At 37.9% G+C, this 19,872-nt stretch overlaps 2 protein-coding genes across 3 annotated transcripts; both read right to left on the reverse strand.

Moving 5' to 3' along the window:
• Positions 1-942: 942 nt before the first annotated feature.
• Positions 943-6,597, reverse strand: map9 (microtubule-associated protein 9). The gene is made up of 13 exons (XM_023292684.3): positions 6,252-6,597; positions 6,040-6,130; positions 5,342-5,860; positions 5,063-5,256; positions 4,858-4,966; positions 4,711-4,778; positions 4,558-4,619; positions 4,323-4,470; positions 3,833-3,919; positions 3,568-3,729; positions 3,326-3,471; positions 2,388-2,523; positions 943-1,394 (listed from the first exon to the last, which is right to left on the reverse strand). The coding sequence occupies exons 1-13, from the start codon at positions 6,321-6,323 to the stop codon at positions 1,275-1,277; spliced, it is 1,914 nt and encodes a 637-aa protein (XP_023148452.2). The 5' UTR covers positions 6,324-6,597; the 3' UTR covers positions 943-1,274.
• Positions 6,598-7,561: 964 nt separating this feature from the next.
• On the reverse strand, positions 7,562-19,275 carry smim14 (small integral membrane protein 14). Of its 2 annotated transcripts, none has more exons than XM_023292674.3 (5): positions 19,102-19,275; positions 16,509-16,600; positions 15,634-15,682; positions 15,339-15,493; positions 7,562-10,093 (listed from the first exon to the last, which is right to left on the reverse strand). In XM_023292674.3, exons 2-5 carry the CDS (start codon positions 16,581-16,583, stop codon positions 10,055-10,057), a joined length of 318 nt encoding a protein of 105 aa, XP_023148442.1. In that variant the 5' UTR covers positions 16,584-16,600; positions 19,102-19,275; the 3' UTR covers positions 7,562-10,054. The 2 variants fall into 2 exon arrangements, with proteins under 2 accessions (XP_023148442.1, XP_023148441.1); XM_023292673.3 differs by having other exon boundaries at positions 16,509-16,604; positions 19,102-19,272.
• Positions 19,276-19,872: the final 597 nt, after the last annotated feature.

Genomic DNA, 19,872 nt, shown 5'->3' on the forward strand with positions numbered 1-19,872 from the left:
TGCTTTCAGAGCTCTTTAAAGTAATCTTTATCCCTGTGCTCTTTGCGAGAGCTTTAAATAAATCCACAACTAACCTTAAATCATACACACTTTAACTCATACAAACGTGTACAGATTCTTTCTTTGCATTTAAAAAGCAGACATATCTTTATGCTTTCTATACACTTTTCAGTGGCACATACAAAATCTGTCAGTTGCCACAAAATCAGTTTTGTGGTTTGTTGTATGTAGTTGAATAGAGGGTTGTTACGCTGCTTAAATATATCTGTATGGGAAAACAGGCCCTGAAAAATGTTTACATGAAGAAGTACTGCCAGAAAAATGGTAATTACTGGATGCCTTTAGCTGACAGAGGAGCACACAATCCAATCCCCCTAAAATAATAAAAACACCTTTCATAGATGTTGAGCTTTGCCTCATTCCCTTTGCCCTATAATTTCACATCTATTACAAACTGCCAATTACAACTTTACCGTATAAAGACAGTCTGAAACAGGTCAGGTGAACCAGACTCACTGATGATAAATGCAACTCTGTAACTTCATTAACTTATATAATCAGTACGTAATCAGACCAGATTCAGTCAGTTTCTTAATCTTCAAAATCTAAAAAATTATGGCTCAGAAGATGCATCCAGAGTGAAACTGGGAAAAAGATCTCTAGGTCACTTCACACAGACTGATCTTGAAGATTCTGGAGTATCAATGTAACCGCATTCTGAATTATATGTCCTCATTTAAAACCTACACCACATTGTAAGATTTCAACATTTATGGGACATGAACCACTATGAGTCTGTTAATGGCTAATTTAGCAACAGCAGACAAATGCCTTCATAGCACTCATTCATGAGGAGAATGGGGCTCAACTGTGTTTAAGTTGTAAATCTCAAATGTTTTTCTCTGTACAAACTTGTTTAAAGTGTGCACATCATTCCCAAAGTGAGAGGGAGATAAGATTGGTTTATTGTGGTATTACGTAACTCGTTTCATCCATACATTCAATAAATGTTTTGGAGGACAAATTAAAAATGCTATGAAAACACATAGGTGAAAAATGACGTGTATTTTTAAATCATATTCAATAAATCCACCATTTATATTAACAAAATAAATATTGTTGAACATAAAATGTGCATCTAAAGTTAAACAGATCAGTTTGTAAGATTGTGAGGTTTAACCTAAAAACTACAAAAATATAAAATTCAACAGTACAAAACTTTAAAACATAAGCACCAACAGATATTCTAGCAGTGCTATGTGACATTTTGAATGTTATTTTCTAAAAGGTATGGTGTGGTTTGGAGGACTCCACGGTGGAGGTGGACTGTCTCTAAGTATTGCTTGTATTCGTCTTTCTTCTCTCTGTCTCTTCTGCTCCAGATCTTTTCTTACCTGTTGGGGGGGAAAAAAACAAGCTTTTCGTGACACTATCATCAAAAACACTTTTCACGGCATGTCAGTTCCTATTTACTGTTGTGGAGGCTCAAGATGGAGAAAGTTTTCTCTATTATATACACAGTTTATTGTATCAAGCAGTCTCCAGCCACTTCCAAAGGGTCATATTTATTGGAGAGAAAAGAATGTTGAACGTACACATTCGGGATATTTTTCAGACATTTCTCTAATTTTTGCTTTTTTTAAAAAAAAAAAATTTAACATGTCAGACATTTCTTTAATTCTTGTATTTTTTTAAAAAAGTCTGACATTTCAGACATTTCTTGAATTTTTGCTTTTTAAATAGTAATAATAATAATAATAATAATAATATATATATATATATATATATATATATATACATATATATATATATATATATATATATATATATATATATATATATATATATATATATATATATATATATATATATATATATATAAATAAAAATAAAATTATTATTATTATTTGACATTTTGGGCCTCAGTTAATTTATGAAGATGTGCAAGAAAATAAATTTCTCTTTGGTAGATCTGCTGCGTGAGAAGGGGCCTAGACAGACAGACATTCCAAAGGAGTTTTCAGAGCAGAAAACACTAAACTGTGGTGAAATCTTCAACAAGGGGCTGGATATTATAAACTTGGGATGTGTAAAAAACTAACCTGGAAAGTAACTTCAGCTGTCAAATGAATGTAGTCAGGCAAAAAGCACAACATTCCTGTCCAAAAATTAGTGAACTGGAAGTAGTAAACAGTGATATAGTCAAATAATGTAAGTCATGAATGCACTCAGTTACTTTTCACTAGACAGATCTGAAGATTGTCAGCATCATCTAAAAAATCTAAAGTCACGAGTTCACACTACAGACCATCTTTCTCAACAGCAAATAAGACAGTAGCAGTACCTCTGATGCTTTTTTCACTGATATTATTATTAATTCTACTTACCAGCCAGTTTTCATACGTCTCTAAAGCCATCTTATCTCTCTCTTCTTTCATGTATCGTTCCTCCTCTGCTTTATTTTGGATTTCTTTGGATTTTGTCGTGAGTTTTTCGTGGAGGACGTCTTTCTTCTTTTCACACCTGAATCATTTTTCATAAAGACATATAACATGGCATTAGAAGAAAGTGACTACTGCTGGTGTTTGTGTGACCGGTAAGTGATGAAAAATAGCATCCAGCTTTGACTGCCATCTAGTGGTTTATAATTTTTAGGACAGAACAGCGTGTCGGTGATGGTACAGCACTGTTAGATGTGGCTAAAAATATGGAGGAACTGCTGAATGGAATGCCTCATTAAAGCCTTTGTTCAAAATGAAATGGAAAGTCATTCAAACAAGTAGAGAGAAACAACGACAAAAAGACAAGAAATGAGCACAAAGATAGTGACGGCAACAGCAAAGACAAAGTAAGACCAAGAGAGACACATAACAACTAGAAAAAGACACAAAATGACAGCAAACATACAAAACAACTACAAATCAATGGAAAATTGCCACAAAGGAGCATTAAATGACCAGAGATATGACCACATAAAGGTGCAAAACAACCAAAAAGAGACATAGAATGAATGAATAGAAGGAAAACACATCGGTGTGAGGCCCATTAACTTCTGTCCATGTCTATAAGTTGCTCACTGAAGGCAGCTATTTGAAATACACTACGTCTGTGTAGTGAAAGTTTGAATATTTACTTTCAGCCACCATTAAATATTTATACTGTATTTATTATAAGGCAATTTTATGAAACATGTGTCCGCAATGTACAGTTTGTATTCTTACTACTCAGACAGTAAATGACAGTACAGAATGATGTAATGTTTCATCACTTTTATGTACATAAGAAAAATAATATTAATAACCACAGCCAGTATATTTCTACTCACCAGTCAGAAAAAGCAGATTTGCTGTCTTTCTTTCTTTCTTCCTCTGTTTCCTGTTTTTTCAGCTTGAGTTTATTTTCTGCTTCTTTCTGTTTTCTGTGCTTCTCCCTGTGTAGACGATCGTGCTCACGCTTCCATTTTTCAAACACCTTTAAGTATTATTAAAATACCAATTAACGGCACATTTACTCAGGAGAATCCTTACTAGAGCTCTCAGAACAAGTTATAATAAAAGTACAGTTTACCTGCTGAGCCGACTGTATTTTTTCTTTTTTCTCTTCAGTCGCTCTTTGTTCTTTTCTAATCTTATCTTGCCGTTCTTTAGCTTTTGCTTTGAGACTCTCTGCCTTCTTTTCTTTCCAGGCTTCATAAGACGCAACAGCATCTTCCTTTTTAGCCTCTTGCTCCTGCGAGTTTACAGAAAAATGGTGTGATGTTAAGTAACTACCTTTGTAATCTGTACAGTGGGAGAAGTTGTTTTGTAGTTTGTCTCCTAAAAAGATTATTTACCTTTTCCTTTTTCTCCTTCAGAATTTCCTCCTTCTTCTTTAGTTGCATGTTCTCTTTTGATTTTTCCTTTTTCTTTTTAAGCCATTCCTGGTAAGTGTAAGCAGGATTTTACTAGAGATACTCTGATGCCCTCTACTGATGTAAACAATCAATGTGAAAACGACATGCACAGCCTTCATGTCCAAATGTTGAGTAGAAAAAAATATGATTTATGCCTCCACAAGACTTGAAAACAATGAAGCGCTCACTTAAAAATTTCTAACTCAAAATCAATTTCTCTCACAAATCAATCTTTAGTTGCAAGAGCTCACTATCCGCTGTGTTACCTATATATCTGTACTGTATTTGCTTCATGATGGAGGTCCTGTAGATGGTGCTCAGTGCAGGGAGAACCACACTGATTATGCATTGTCACTTAAGACACGGAATTAAGAAAAGCACTAAATAATACTAGAAAATTAACACCACAGAGACTTGCTGTCACGCTGACCTGGTAAACGGCAGCTCTGAGTGAATCTGCTGCTTGCGGCTGAGACTCCTGTAGTGAGATTTTACGGTCCAGAATTTTGAGATTCCCCAAGTACCTCGATTCCACTTTCTTGGAGCATACATTTCGAGGTCTCTGAGAACTCGAAGTCCTAATTTAGATAAAAACAAAACTATGGTGAGATAAAAATCATCCTGTTTTACGCATGGAGCTCTGCAGGTACAGCTTGCACACTGACCTCGTGTCAAATGATTTTTCCGGGAGATGAGAGAGTTGATCTGAGTGATCTCCTGAGTGTTCCTGAAAGAAAACAATAGACACATTTACCAAAACTAGGAATACATAAAAATAAAGATCAAAGTCAAGCTAAACAGTGTGCAATATGTCTTACATTAAATTCTTCAAATGATGTAGAGTAGTTTCTCTCCTGCTCTTTGTTGTCATCAGAAATTAAGCCATCTAAATCAATAAATCAAATACCAAGTGGATTAATAACAGAAAGCTACAATTAAAAAACACTGAACATGCCAATTATTACCTCTGGATCCAGAATCAACCGTGGACTTGGTGAGGAGTTGTGAGTGTTCGCTCCTGTTTGAAGAGGATTTGCTGGGGCTACAAGAAGCTGTGTGATCTCCTTCTGTCCACTACATTAAAACAACATAACAAACATACTCTGATAAGGGATTGTTTCTTGTCACTTCGCAATTTGAAATACTGAATAACCAAACACAGAGACACACCTGTGGGCTGCAGCTCCTTACAGCAACGTTGCTGGATGTATCACTTGAGAAGGGAAGTGATGCTGAAGATGTCTGGGGCCTGCTGAGATCCTGAGATCCAGTTTCTTCAGTTAGCTTCTCTGTTGCAAGAGCGCTCAGTCCAAGAGTCCTTTGCCGTGGTTTGGGTCTAGGTGGCTCCCTCTCGGTGGTACAATCTGAATGATAAAGTATGAATGCTAAATCTGCACTCATAGTTAGAGGAATAGTTTGTTGTGTTCTTATGAAATGTTCTAAACAGACCTGCGTGATTGAGGCCAGATGCTGACAACTGAGGAGTCTGGGAGGTTTCTTCTCCAAGTGAGTTGATCTTTTCCTCTGGAGCTGGAGTTTCAGTCACGCTGCCATCAGATGGTAAAGGCAACGACATGTCCAGAAGAGTATCATCTGATGTTTGGAATGAAAGGGATTTACCTGAGTTCTCTCTTGTGATTTGAGCAGGTGCAGACTCCGCACTACTGCTTTTAAACGTTGTGTTATCTTCACTGATATTTGTGGAGTGCTGTGAGAAAAAGGATCCATTGTAATTAGTGTGTCCGGCAGAAGAGGAGTCCGGAGGCTCGTTTTCATGCGACTCTGATGCCGTTGTGTTGTTTGAAGGAGAGCTGATTCTTTGGGTCTTCAGGAATGAAACTTTTTTTGTCCTGCTGTGTTTTCCTTCATCATCTGAGAGCTCAAAGGTATTTGTTTTGGCTTTGCTCTTCCCAGCTTTGAATGCATTAGTCCTCTTTTTTCTTGATTTGAGAAGTTCCTTCAAAAAATCTAAAGCATGAAAACATGAATCAACCGTTAAACCAAACAGACAGAGTAACTTTAAGCCTTTTCTAAACATAACAGTGAAAATTAGATTATGTTTTTCTATAAGTCAGAAAAGAAGACCATTTGTGTGCAGAGTTTATAATTTTGTTCACTGTAGAAATATTGATGTTCTACCATCTTACCATCATCATCCACATCGAAGTCATCATAGTAGGAGTATTGAAGTGTTTTTGTTTTGCTTGCTCTGGCAGAGATGGCAGCCTGTAGTTCATCCTGCAACGACATCATTTCAGGTTAACATGATACTTCATAACAGACTCCAGATAATTAATCCAGTCACTTGACCATTTCATACTTGGCATGATAACAAGACTGTACGCGATGACGCTCTTACCTGAAAGGTTGTTCTTTTCGATGTTTTGGGGCTTTTCGTGTAAGCCAATGTCCTGAAATCCTGAGTTGTCATCCTGAAAACTACAAACGGTTTCTCCACCTTGCGCACACTGTTAGCATGCTAGCGTGTGTTAGCTCAAGCTAGTTAGCCGTTGCGGTTCCTTTTCCGCTGTTGTAGTTAAATTAGCCTTAGTCAGACTTAAATTGTGACACGACAACCTTCCCTGCTTCACTACACAACACAAAACGGGGGATAAACGACAGAAACCTACAAACAAACCTAGCTTCTGTAAGCTAAGGGAGTTGTTGACGGTAACCCAGGGAAACGTGTCCGGTTTAACACTGCGCATGCTCGGAAGACTACCCAAAACAAATCAAGACTGAAGCTGGTGAAAAAGGTGAAGGAGTACCTGTATTAAAACAGTCAGGCACATGCATGGGCACTGAAATAATGTTTTCTGGCGTAGTCATTCCTACAGTTAATAGTAGACCTGCTACAAACACACTTTATTCAAGTGAAGACGGACAAAATACACAAAACTAGATTGCAAAACATACATTCCACAGTTTATCTGAAAATAACATGAGACTTCAGTAGACCAAGTTGGGTCAATCAATAATGCACATCTTCACATGGTACGGTCTTGTTTTAATTATCCCCTTTTGTTAATATTATTCCACCACAGCTCAATGGGTAACAAAGTGGGGCTAGAACTTGGAAATATCCCTACTTGATTTGTACAATTCAGACTTCTGGATCCTCAAATTGACCTTAAACGAACAACTGAGTACATTTTTGCATAAAGAGGACTGTGGATTTTCCTAAAAAAAATGTGAATCAGCAAGTGTCTACAAATATTATCTCTCATTTGCATATTAATGTACCAGTGTCCTGCAGTTTAGTAGAGAAATGTCAGGTAAATGTAGAAATGCCACAAACGCTGCATTCAAAATTGCATTATGGATTGTTACTACTAATCTACTGAAATCCCAGCTGTGATGTGTTGATGTGGCCGATCAATAAGTAGTTTAATGTCTAACAAGCATCAGCTGTTTGGTATATAAAAACATAATCTATAAAGTGATTTCTAAGTACAGCTGAACAGTAAATGTGGTGGAATAAAACATACTATAATTCCTAAGTGCACTTCGTTTCATCAATGATAATAAATTGCTTTGTGGCATTTACAGAGGGGAAAAATAGTTGACAACATTTGAGCACACACTTCTGCAGTTGAATGTATTTGCAATGTTTCAGTGGGATTAATTTATGACAGTTGTGTTTGATTCCAATAAAACACAGGCAAGCAGTGAGACTAAAGTCTTTTATTTTTTCTTTTGTTGTAGGAAAAGTGCATAGTTGAAGCCCTTTTACTCTTAGACAATAACAGTGTAAATTGAGGTCTCCTGTGATAGCAGACAGTCCACTTGCTCTTCTCCGTGATCTAGTACAGCTTCCCCACTGCATTATATACAACATGAATGGTTTACACAACACTTTCCTTCTTTAAGCTCTACCCTGCCATCACCCACACTCTAGAAAGTACAAAACATTCAGAGAACATTTGCTGATATGGCAATGAAGATGAACTTGGCCCACAGATGTCCCAGATCATGTCATGGTTTTAAACTTTTGCTATTTGCTAAAGAAGGACTCCTAACACATTTCTAGAGTAATGCACAATATAGATGTTCACATATGACACTCGGAAAACAAAATTCTGTTGTGTAATGTAATCTAACAGGAACAACAGACACAAATAACATCCATCTTCCCTATTTTTTTAAAAAATTATTTTAAGAGGGTTGATTCCTTGTGTGTGTTAAGGAAACAAACATGACTTGTCATTTTACTGGTTCATCTTTTTCTGGTCACAGATTATTCATACAACCTTTGTTAGAGGTGATACGTCTCTTCTAACATTAATTTGATGTAAAATTAATCATTTGCTTAGCAAAGTGCTGGAGCAAGTAAATAATCAAGGAACCCTGTAAGCATATAACCTTGCAGGGTAAATCACATACTGATAATAAACTGTTAATTTCCTTTTTCTATTGATATTTTTTCATACAGTTATCCAGTGAGGTTGTAGGACCCAGTGTGATTGTTCAGCCAGTGGCTCTGGGAATATGTGGGTTGAATGGTTCTGTTGTTATGTGTGGGTAACTAAAATGGAAACAGTGTTTCTGTATTATAGACACGGATGCTGTGACTGAATAATGTTTGCAGTAAGATACATGTAAGAAAGATAAGAAAACAAGATTGCAGACCATTCCTTCCTCCTCTTTCCATCAGAAATGAAAAATAAAAATAACCTCATATTGCTGATTTTTCACAAAACGTTCTCTAAATTTCTGAGCCACAAATTCACATTGGCACTGTTAAAACACACTTTCAATTATTCACTACTCATCAATTTGACATGCTACAATATAGAAGTTGTGAAGTAGAAACTTTGGATTGCTCTTATTGTTCAGAAAGCTGAATCACTGCATCAGACCTTCAGGAAGGAATGAACAAAACACTAACAAAATACACTATTTGGCTACTAAAGTTTGTTTCTCAACAGAATGTTCTTCTGTAATCAAAAATTACAGTACACAGTTGTCTTAACATGACAAACTGATATCGTCTGTGTCGAGTTTATTGTCCCCATCCACAAGCGTGCAATTCATTTCATTTTGTGAAACGAATCTGAGATCTTTTAATATTCTTTTACACTCACTTGCATCTTTTATTACTGAGGAAAATCACTGTTTTCTGTGCATGAAATATTTTGCTCACATTTTCTAAATTAACTCTTATAACTCTCTGTAACTTGTTGCAAATATATTGCCATCTCAATCACGAACACCACAGTAACATGTTCTATTTGCTGGTTTCGGCATGTATGTGATTTAACTGAGGCCTGAATGTAAACATAAAATAACTATTTCACTGCATTAAAACAAAGTTACTGTAAATAAAAACCTATTCAAATTCAGAATGGAACCTAATCAAATAAATGTAATAAATTCTGTCATTCTGCTGGTTTGAACATGCCATTAAGACCTTATAGGATATGACATCATTACCGGCACTGTTCAGAGTTTGAACTTTAAAATGGAAAGAGTGGAATGTTTCAGAAAAGAACTGAAGAACCCGCCACCGTTCATTACTCAGCAAGTACAGAACAACGATTTAACTACTTGGCCCGGAAATTCTTCGCTTCCCCTTCTCTTCTCCCCCAAACATGTGACATGTTCCTTCATTTTGAGTTCACGTCTGAGTTTCTGCAGATGTGTTAGCACCAGAGCTGGGATCAGGGATGAACTCCAAACAAAGCCACACCCTGTAGTTTAAGACTTGGTCAAGTGTTACATAGAGCCCAACTGATATATAAATGTGCTAATGTCATCAGATGACACTTTGTAGTAGCATATAGGCTAGCTGACGTGTAACAGATATGCTAATAGTGGCTGAAATAGTATTCAGTAATTAAATTCTACATGACATCTTTTGATGAAAATGCAGAAGCAGAATAACTGCAGATAGTGTTTATATTATGTGCTTATGGAAGAAAATGATTATTAACCTCTATATTATCAAAGCAAATGTCACATCTGTACTGGCCTCATTAATCCAGCATCAGTTGGGCTCTAGTATCAAGACAGATCTGCAGCAGTATTAGAAGAGGAAAAAATAAAAAATAATATGAGAATGAAGATTGACAGGGAGATGCCGCTGCCCTGGTCACAGTTACTAAGTAACTGTGGAGCTCCAGTCAGAGCAGATGGATGATTGCCGGTTGTCAGACTCCAGTGCTAGTCTACAGGTGGCGCTGGGGGCTCTCTTCTATCGTTCTGTAAAGCAAAACAAGAAGGAGTTCATTTTTTAAAACAGAAACAAGCAAACAATAGGGCTGATGCAGTCAATAAGTACATCTTGAATCCAACATCACGGCAATTAAAGGTAAGCATATGATTTTATGAAGACGTGCAATTCTATTATGTGATAAATACCAAGGGTCTGAGTTAGCGTTTAAAGCTCCAGTTTAGTTTGTGGTCTGCTTTACAAAGTAAATATTTAGTTTCTAGGCTCCTAGTTTTGGGAGAAAATGGCTCATCCTTACAAATACTGACCCAACATAGCAACTGCATCAATGGTTTCTCTGTTTGGTAAGACTGCTGCATCCTTTTTTGAAAGAGACTGTTTTGAAAATATATTTTTTAAATACACACAGGACACAAGTCACAAACTATAATAATAAAGTAACCGACTAAAAAAAAGTGCATTATTTATCAGCCTTTGATGACAAGAGATGAAATCTCTGGTCGTGACAGATAGCATTTGATGCACAAAAAGATCATTATGTTGAATATTAATTTGAAGAATGAGAACATAAGGTGACTATAAGACCAATAAAAGCACTAACCATGTAAGAAAAAAATATAAAAAACAGAAGTGTATCATTGTATCTGGACTTCAGTAATCAGGCACCTCAAGAGGTAACAGATCACATGGGACAACCTGATCGCTGTAAATCTGTGTATACTGTACACACAGCAGGTCAGTAATCTGATTTCTCCTCTACACCTGACCTTATTTTGGAAGGACAGGTTATGTACAGAGAGAAAACACTGTGCTAGTCCTGATTTTTTAGGTGTAGCGTTACATCACAGTGAAACAGACAGGCAGGCACACTGTAGGAACCAAAATGTGAATTCATCCTGTTTTGTTCGTTATTTGTTTTGGCAGCATATGTTCTTTTGGTCGCTATCGCTTCCAGGAATTGGCACAGGGATGTGGTTTCACAATATTTACCTGTGTACTTGTATGGAGAGATTTTGGACAAAAACTGAGAGTATGGCTCTGATATTTTTTTGTGAAAAGTCATGTCTTGCTGCTTGTCCATTTAATAAACAGTGTAAAACCTATCTGGAAATCTATATGTATTTTTATGAACTTGTCACAGTTAAGAGCCACTTTTCTTCTTTGCTTTTTCATACACAGTCGTTGCTGTAATCTGGTCAATATAAAGTAGCCACAACGGCATCAATGATATTCTGCTTTGACTGATCATGTCGACCTGCTCGATGTCAGTGTTTTGGACTGAATGGTCATTTTTTGGAATATTTGGACTGAAGAAGCCATTCCTAAAAAAGTATTTGACTGCTGCCACAGTGTTGTTTGCAGCAGCATGTCACAGCCATCAGTGTTGTGGTTGGTGTCAGTTGGTTTGTGTTGGTTCCTCCTTGTTTTTGTTGCAAGCTTAACCACAGTCTGGAAATGAGCCAAACTGCTCATGGCTGTTCGTCCACTGGGGACTGTTGGTTTTGGCTGGTGTGTGCTTGGTTTTGGGTCAGTTTGACTGCTTGTCACTCTGTGGGTGTCATTATGTGTTGAGTTGACAAAAAAAAAAAAACACAGTGCTAACAAGGTTGAGATTTTGACCTGTTGTGAATGTGGTTCATCTTTGGAGTGGCATTTACTTCATCAAGTAAATGCTGAAATGGAGGACAGGAGGAGGCCGATCACATTTGCAGCCAACATGTTAGCCTGCAGAGCTGAAACTTTTCAGGGGGAATGTCAATCAAATGTGAAAACAATTAAAGGGCTTGCAAATTCAATTAAAGACTGAATGAAACCAGAAGAGCAGCACATGAATTAGTTATTTTGTTGTTCCCTTTTGACAGACAGAAAACCTGTAGTGACTGATTTAAAAGGGTAACAACATACAACTGATTTTACAGACGATGTAAAACAACGATTTGAAACTGGAAGATCCTTCTGCAAATGGGTCATGTGGCTGCAGATTTAGCACTTCCTGCAAATTCAGACATTTCTCCCCATTTCCTGCAAGGCACCTGTCGAATTAAAGGATAAAACTCCCACACTAATGCTCAGCCTCACATTCCCTCCTTCTAGTCGAACGTTAAGGCAACATCCAGCATACAGGATGAAATACAACAAATGTAGTGACAGTAAGTCGAATGTTGGAATCACGAGAGGCAAACGAAGATCTTCTGGCTTAAGCTCCAGGGTTTCAGGTGTTGCGTCTGAATGCATAAACACTGAGGCTGAAGGCGCTGCTCATATTGTATGACAAAAACCACTTAAGGACAAGCACTTGGAAGAATAGAAGGAGCAGCTGAGGAGGAAAAAGGAACAGCTGGAGATGGAAACAAGGGTACCGGGAGCCTTAAAGAGATTCAGAGGTTAAAGTAATTTATCTAAAGTGTTTGATGGTTTGGAGTCATATTTTGAGAAAAGACAACAGGAAAAGGAAGCACTTAATGTTAAAGTAGATCCTTTTGAGCCAAAGTTGCAAGACATGTTGGTCAGAAACACCAATATTTACAACACAGACAACTCTAATCCAATCTCTTTCTGCAACTCCTTTGACGTTCTATGTAGCTATAAATGTGTTATATAGCTACATTACCTGCTTCAAGCAATAGTACCCAAAGAAATAATTTCTCTGTCATGGAAAAGCAAAGCTCTGTGTTATTAATCCAGCAACAGTGTCTCTCTTCTGTCCCCAGTTTTTGATAGTGACCCACTTAAGTTCCAAATGTTCATTAAGTCCTTTAAAAATAGTATTGATAGAAAGAACAAAAATTCAGAAGATTGTCTCTGTTACACTACACAACAGGAGAATCTAAAAGGAGTTGTCTACATGTGGCTTTGGACAGACGTTTTAAAAAGTCTTCACTACAGGAGCATCTTTGGCAACGAGCATAACATTGCTGCAGCTTATATGAAAAAGACTCCTTCATGGTTGTCAATAAAACGGGATGACACAAAAGCTCTCGAAGCTTAAACCCTCTTTCTGAGAGGATGCTGCAACACGATGGAAGATGTCAACTACATGCATGAGCTTGACAAGCCTGTTATACGCTAGTCATAATAAAGAGGTAAATATTAAATAAATGGAGAACTGTGGCCTGTAATCTCAAGGAAAAACACAATCACAGCGCTACCTGTTAGGATATGGTGCAACAGTAAAAGAAAATGTCTTTGCTGAAAAACAAGAAGGGAACTAAGCAAAGGACTGTAAATAGCTGCTCTGTTTTGTGGAGCTGGACATGCTTAAATGATGTGTCTACAGTTGGAAAATAGTGACAAAATCACTTTCCTAAAAGAGAACGGAGTGTGTTTTGGCTGGTTGGTGTAAAGCACCCATCAGCAAAGACTCCAGGAAGCAGCTCAGCCACAACATATGTGGTTAAAAGTGTCCAAGAATGCTGCATATTAACCAAAGTAAGAAGGAAATGGCCATGGAATGAGTGCTAGTAAAGCATGCAGCTGCGGCCTCTCTTCAGACAAGTGCTGTTGCTGGGGTCACCGAGTTGCAAATTCTCAAAAACACAAGTAAGTAACGGAGCATACTTCGGCATTTGTTGGCCCAGGAAGTGCTGCATCTTTTTGCACAGTGGTGCAAAGAAGTGAGCTTAATCCTCAGGAAAGACGATGAAATATTCTACTAAGAATCATTTGTCAAAGGAAGGCTGTTGAAATCAGCCTTGCTTCAGAAGATAGTAGTGGTGGAAACAGATTTATTTGGAGGCTTTTGTGTTAGCTGAAGTTAGACTTTATCATAAATGGTAAAGAAATTTGTGTTCTTCGGGAGATATCAGGTTGCTCTAATCCCCTAACTGGATTAAGAATTAAATTTTTTGTTGAAATGACATTAAGGAAATTAGGTTACTGAAAAGATTTTCAGTGAATGTAAAGGCACTGAATGATACATAAAACAGACAGAGGATGATTATGAGAGTATTGAGTTTTGCTCAGTACTTCACCAGGTGTCTTATCAGTCTTATGAAAGATCTTGTTTACATGTGTTTATGCACCGAGTGTGTGGTCACTACCACAGGCGCTTATGGTTTAGTTTTCCTAATTACATGTGCCCTTTTGCAGTTGCCAGCCCTTCTTGCTCTTCAGTACACACTGTACCCAAAGGCTGTTTCCCTTTTCAACATGATGTTAGCTCTAACTTTACAGGAGATATGTCTAATAACGGGAATAAATATTTATAAGTACTGTTAGGATATTTTTTTAAGGTACTACTAACTGAACACTGAAATTGACATTACATATGAGTGGTACAATATTGATAATAATAACCATTGAATGTGCATTGAATCCACGAGTTGTGCTTGACCTTTAAAAGGGAAGAGATGGAGCTAAACTTTAACTCCAAGCGCTGATGGACACAGACAGGTCAGGCTGGAAGTTACAGCTGCTTACAAAAGATGCTTCTTCTTCTACACATGTACACACACTAACAAAGATAGAGCTTTGTCTTTGATACACAACACATTCCTATTTCCTTATAATGCAACAACTAATTGGACTGAAACTGCTAACTCAAGGTTGTTGAGGGAGAAAACCATAATAATCCTCCCTAAGGGACACCTGCACCCTCCCAGTGAAATACCACTAATGGCTACATCACATCTCAGCTAACAATGGAATAAGACTAACTGGTAGAAAGCGGGGAAAGTTTGTAGGAGGGTTCTTTATTTTTACAGGGTGTGGCTCCTCTGGATTGGATGAATCATGGGCCAAGAGATATGGACATATCTGTGCACCAACTAATGTGAGAGCTAAGTCTAAACCACGGTTTATCCCCACCTTTAGCCAATCACATTTCAATATTTGAATTATATGTTTGTGTTCTACAACCAATCACATTTCACTATACTGAATAAAATGTTCTGTTCATATCAGACTTTATCTTTTTCTGGGAGGCTGTTCCAAACAGAAAAGGTCTTTGTACAAGATTCTTTTGACACTGATATTTACAAAATAAACAGCTTAATTGGAGAGAAGTAGTTGTCTTCTATCTCATAAAACGAACATGCCAAACTTCTATTAATCACCTGTGCTAAAAACATGGTTTTTATTATTGATTTGTTGAATCAATCTTAATCAGTATTTTTAGAACCAGATGAATCTGTAAATAAGCAAGCTGTGTCTTATTCAAATTTAAGAGGAACAGAGGAACCTGCTTGCAGTATCAGGGCAAAAGCAAAGGCAGAGCATTAACTTTTAACATTGGAGATGTCTTTGTTATGTAAAATGAGTTGCATTAGTACTGACATTGTGGGGTCCAGTGGGTTTTCCTGTAGGACGGGCACCCCTGAGACTGGATGGGCGCAGCAGAAACAGGACAAGAGCCACCACCACCCATCCCATAAGAACCATGGGGAGGGTCAGGTCACCTCCTCCACCCACTGGCCCACTGGGACCTGGCACTGAAGACAAAAAACTATTCACACATGTAATCTAATATTTCTCCTTTGAGAACATGTTCCAGCTTCCATATATACTAGGACATTATGACCAAAAAACACCAGGTCAAATGTGAGCTACAATAAAAAGTGGGCATACATACATTCCTGAGGGCACTCTGTGTCTGTGCAGTACGACTGAGATTGCCTGAGCTGAAAGACAATTACAGAAGGATAAATTACAGACCACCTCTGCCCTCATCTGGGAAGAGAGAAAACACACATGGACAATAAACACACAGGCGACTTAAGTGTACTTCATAAACTTGGACTTCATGGTTACATTAGCAATAATATGTCATATAGAGCATCTATTCACATTTGAACCTTGAAAAACAGCCTCTGCCTGCTTCCTGAAATATACTTCACAGCTCTGACAGTAAAAGCTGTGCAAATTGTGCAGATATTTAGCTAACACCCTTCTATACTGTTCGCAAATCAGAAGCCTCAGAGGGCAGCTTCAAGCTCTCAGCCAACTGGAACTTGTCATGCAAGTTGTACCTGTGCAAAAAAAAAAAAAGAAAAAAAGTATATGAGCTAATCTGGACACTGACACAAAGTAACTACAGGTTGCATCCTTCATTATTCCTTTAAGGACAAATCTGACCTCATCTCTGTCATAATCATAAGTATAAGTCAGAGTATGTTTCCAAGCTCAAGGTAAATCTGGAGCTGCAAAGTGAACCGTCTTTTTACGGCAGATCAGATCTGCTCTCAAGATAAACACCAAGCAGGAACCAGAATGCGTTGGCTCAGTTTCAGTCAGTAGCTTTGTATTTCCTTCTTCCCTCCTTCTCTAAAGACTTTCGTTTACTTGCAACTTGTGCCTCTTTTCTTCGGTCTCTCAACTTTAGCCGCAGACATTTTCACTTCACATTCCACACTTGGAACATTTTGACCTGTCCTTCAACTCGAATCAAATCAAATCTGAAACTTAGATTTCAAGTGACATTGAAAGACTCTCGGCTCTGCTGCTTACCAGGTTGATGAGGCGCCTCATAGCATATTCCTGAGTGCAGATGCACTCACAAGGGTCAAAGCCTCCCTCCGCCATTTCTCTCCAGACAGTATCTAACTTGGAAAAAAATACTGTAAGTAACTAGGACAGACATGAACAAGTGAGGGAAACCTAATGCTACCTCTTGTCAGTGATGCACTCCATTGTTGTTCCACATGCTCACACAGACTAGGGGAAGAGACTGTTTAGCCAAAGACAGTCAGCATTACTCTGTGCCATGACTGTATTTCTGCATGTTAAGAGTAAAAACTTAGGTTTTTGACAGCATTTAGATTTTCTAGCTGTTGCGGAACACATTAAAAAGCCCGATATTGTGAACTCAAAACAGTATAAGTTACCACATTTCATTGTAACAACCGGAAAAGTAAGAGTAAGAAATCCAGATTACAACAGAAGTAAGTACAGCTTTGTGCAAAATCACTTCAATGTGAAATAATTCTATGTTATATGGCCTCATAGTAGTTGCATTACTTAAAAAACTGAACAGTAGGCTAACAGCTCTTATGCAAAATTAAAAGTTAACAGTTTAGGTTTACTATAATAAAAATGCAGGTCCTGATATAAAACTTCAATGCAACAAGTCAGTGCTCTTGTTATTACTGACATTCAAATCTTCTAATTTTTCCAGTACTTCATACGTCCACCTTCATTTTATAATGACAAAAGCAACCCTCCTCAGCATGGAGGATACCAGATTTCTGAAGAGATGTTGTGTTGTGTTGCTGTTGGTCTCTTTAAAATACCCCAAAGGTGTTCTACTGGATTCAGGTCACGCCGATTTATTTTATGATGCACCTGATTTCACTATTAAACCAATTATGAGTCCCATTATAAGCTAAGAGCCTGCCTGTAAAGTGGCTCATAATTACATGAACTTATTTAACTTGACACCCAGCTGTCATTATGGGAGTGAGGTGCAGATGAAAGAGAGCAATTATTGCTCAGAAGAAGAAAGGAATAGACACAGTCTGAGGAAATTGCCAAAATATACTTGTTATCAAATGGCCTGTCAAGAACATACAGACTGCTTGCATTAGGTGCAGAAAGAAAAAAAGTCATGAAAACATACAGGTGCCTAAATGCAGCTGCTCAAATGATAGCAAATTTCTGAAGCTCACATCAATATAGAAATGAGAAAGTACCTTTACATAACATCATGTTGTGCAATTTTGCTTCCCTCCATTTCTTTTTTCCATTACCATACACAAAAATGTCTTGTAAGAAACTTGTACTCTGCCTTTTAAAGAATAATCTCCAAGATATGTAAAAGGTAGTCTATATCCCAGTTGAAAAATACACACATTCTACCAGCAAATAAATAATGGGCACAGCACAACTACATTACATTAATCCTGCCTTGTGAAACTTTTGTCTTCACTGTCTGGCAGAGAGAATTACACAAACACTGTCAACATAAGCTTGTGACAACTACTTTTTTAGACTCTAAACCTTCCTCTGAATGTCAAGTTTCTTTAAATCTGGAGCATCAGAAACTTTTGTTGGACACGTCCTAGGTATTTCTGCTTTATGCTCCATCATCATCATCATCATCATCATCATCATCATCCTAGTTGCTGTAATCGTTGCTACAGTTGCTTCTCTTTAGTCCTGACATGCCAGTCATTGCGGGGTGACGTAAAGCACATCATTACTGGTGCGACAGGCGAGAATGTAACCCCAGGCACCATATTTGAAACTCTAGTCTACAGCAAAATACAGAGGGACTTAATCATCATTGAGTGAATTTGTTTGGACACTTCTGTATATGTAAAACTCCTGCAGTCTAGCTTTAAACATTGTTCCTTTTAATTGCATTTTCCTGTAGCCAACCCACCCAACAAGAATATTGGCCCTTTAATTAATTTGTCCAGCTGCAGTCTGCCCCACAATAAAGTCAAAAGTCCAACATGCTTAAATTGACTTAAGTTTATGATACACGCCCAGCTAAAACAAATTCAGCCTAAAGCAAAGGTTGTCCCATAAATGACACGCTCAGGAGGGTTGAATCAACTTTATGGCCATTTTGAATGCTGGAGCTGGTGGTGCTGTTGAAACTCTAATGGCTTATACATACAGGAGGTGCTTCCCTTATTCTCTTAGACTAGATAACAGTATAAAGCGACACAGTTCAACAGCAGCACATACAGCTAAATCAGCGCCTCCCTCAAACAGTTCAGACTAAAACAGAACATTTTAACTTCATGAATGCAGGATTCAGAGCTGGGCTGTTGCTTTAGGCTGCATTAGTTTTAGCATCTAACATGTACACGTTATATTTTCCATGGGTGTCAGCCTGCATATTTGCACAGGGACGAGCAGACGAACCCAGTTGCCAGTTCGTTAAATCCAGTCACCGCCTCCTCATTAACCACCGCTGGAGTTCTTGAATTAACGTTACTTTGCTTTCGAACTAATTTAGCTTAACGTTAAACTAGAGTCTTTCTAACTGAAGCAGCCAAGACAGAGAAAACTCACATCCGCGCCTGTTTTTTTCCAAAGATTATTAACGATGACAGACAGATGTGACATCGGACCGAATCAAAACGCGACTTACTTGAGCTTTGTGATGTTCAGGAAACGGTAAACGTCTTTAACGGGCCCGAGCTGCACGGTTGCTCTCCGCAGTGACCATCAAACTGCAAACATGTCAACCAAACCGTCCGTGTTTTGTTTAATACACGTGAACTGACCAGCTATTCTTCACGGAACACATCCGGGACCTCGGCGGGGCTGGTCCCGGTCGGGGCGAGCTCCACTTCTCCTATTGGTCCACGGGTTTGACGGGCGGGTGTTTGAGCCAATCACAGTAAGCAACGACGAAACCGTCTGGATAGTAAACAAACAGTCCAGCTGCCTGTCATCACCAGAGGCACCTCGATTTCCAACATCTGTGCAGTTGTGTAACCAAATATATGATGCTGGAATGCAGTCGCTTACTCTATTTAAGGAAAGCACCTTAAAAATCTACAACAGTAGTTAAAATTTGAAGCAACTTGTTATTTCTGTCACATTTCACAAGGACATATGGTACTTTCGCACATTATTTATTTATTTTTTTTTTTACACATAAAACATGTAATCAGGCTACAATCCATGTTGAATTATCATTCAGAGGGGCCACTTTCCTCTATAATAAATACTTTGGGACTGAGTATAAATGCAAAACTTGTACCAGCTACTGAAGTAATATTTCCATTTATACTTCTGAATACGTCTTCCACCAATGGCATAAATATATGTTAATCTAATATGAATGTTTCACTAGAAGTTTAAACTATTGCCACATATTTTTTTTGCATCAGCTGACTGCATCTCCTGTAATTTA

Source organism: Amphiprion ocellaris, chromosome 4 (genome assembly GCF_022539595.1).
Source record: "Amphiprion ocellaris isolate individual 3 ecotype Okinawa chromosome 4, ASM2253959v1, whole genome shotgun sequence".
Classification (NCBI taxonomy): domain Eukaryota; kingdom Metazoa; phylum Chordata; class Actinopteri; family Pomacentridae; genus Amphiprion; species Amphiprion ocellaris.

Excerpts from the sequence above, each read along its gene's own strand:
- map9 (XM_023292684.3), bottom strand. The coding sequence starts at position 6,323 with ATGACAACTCAGGATTTCAGGACATTGGCTTACACGAAAAGCCCCAAA. Across the intron at positions 6,131-6,251 it reads CGAAAAGAACAACCTTTCAG|GATGAACTACAGGCTGCCAT; the intron begins GTAAGAGCGTCA and ends ATGTCGTTGCAG. Across the intron at positions 5,861-6,039 it reads CTTCGATGTGGATGATGATG|ATTTTTTGAAGGAACTTCTC; the intron begins GTAAGATGGTAG and ends TTCATGCTTTAG.
- smim14 (XM_023292674.3), bottom strand. The coding sequence starts at position 16,583 with ATGGCGGAGGGAGGCTTTGACCCTTGTGAGTGCATCTGCACTCAGGAA. Across the intron at positions 15,683-16,508 it reads TGAGGCGCCTCATCAACCTG|CTCAGGCAATCTCAGTCGTA; the intron begins GTAAGCAGCAGA and ends ATTGTCTTTCAG. Across the intron at positions 15,494-15,633 it reads CACAGAGTGCCCTCAGGAAT|TGCCAGGTCCCAGTGGGCCA; the intron begins GTATGTATGCCC and ends TTTTGTCTTCAG.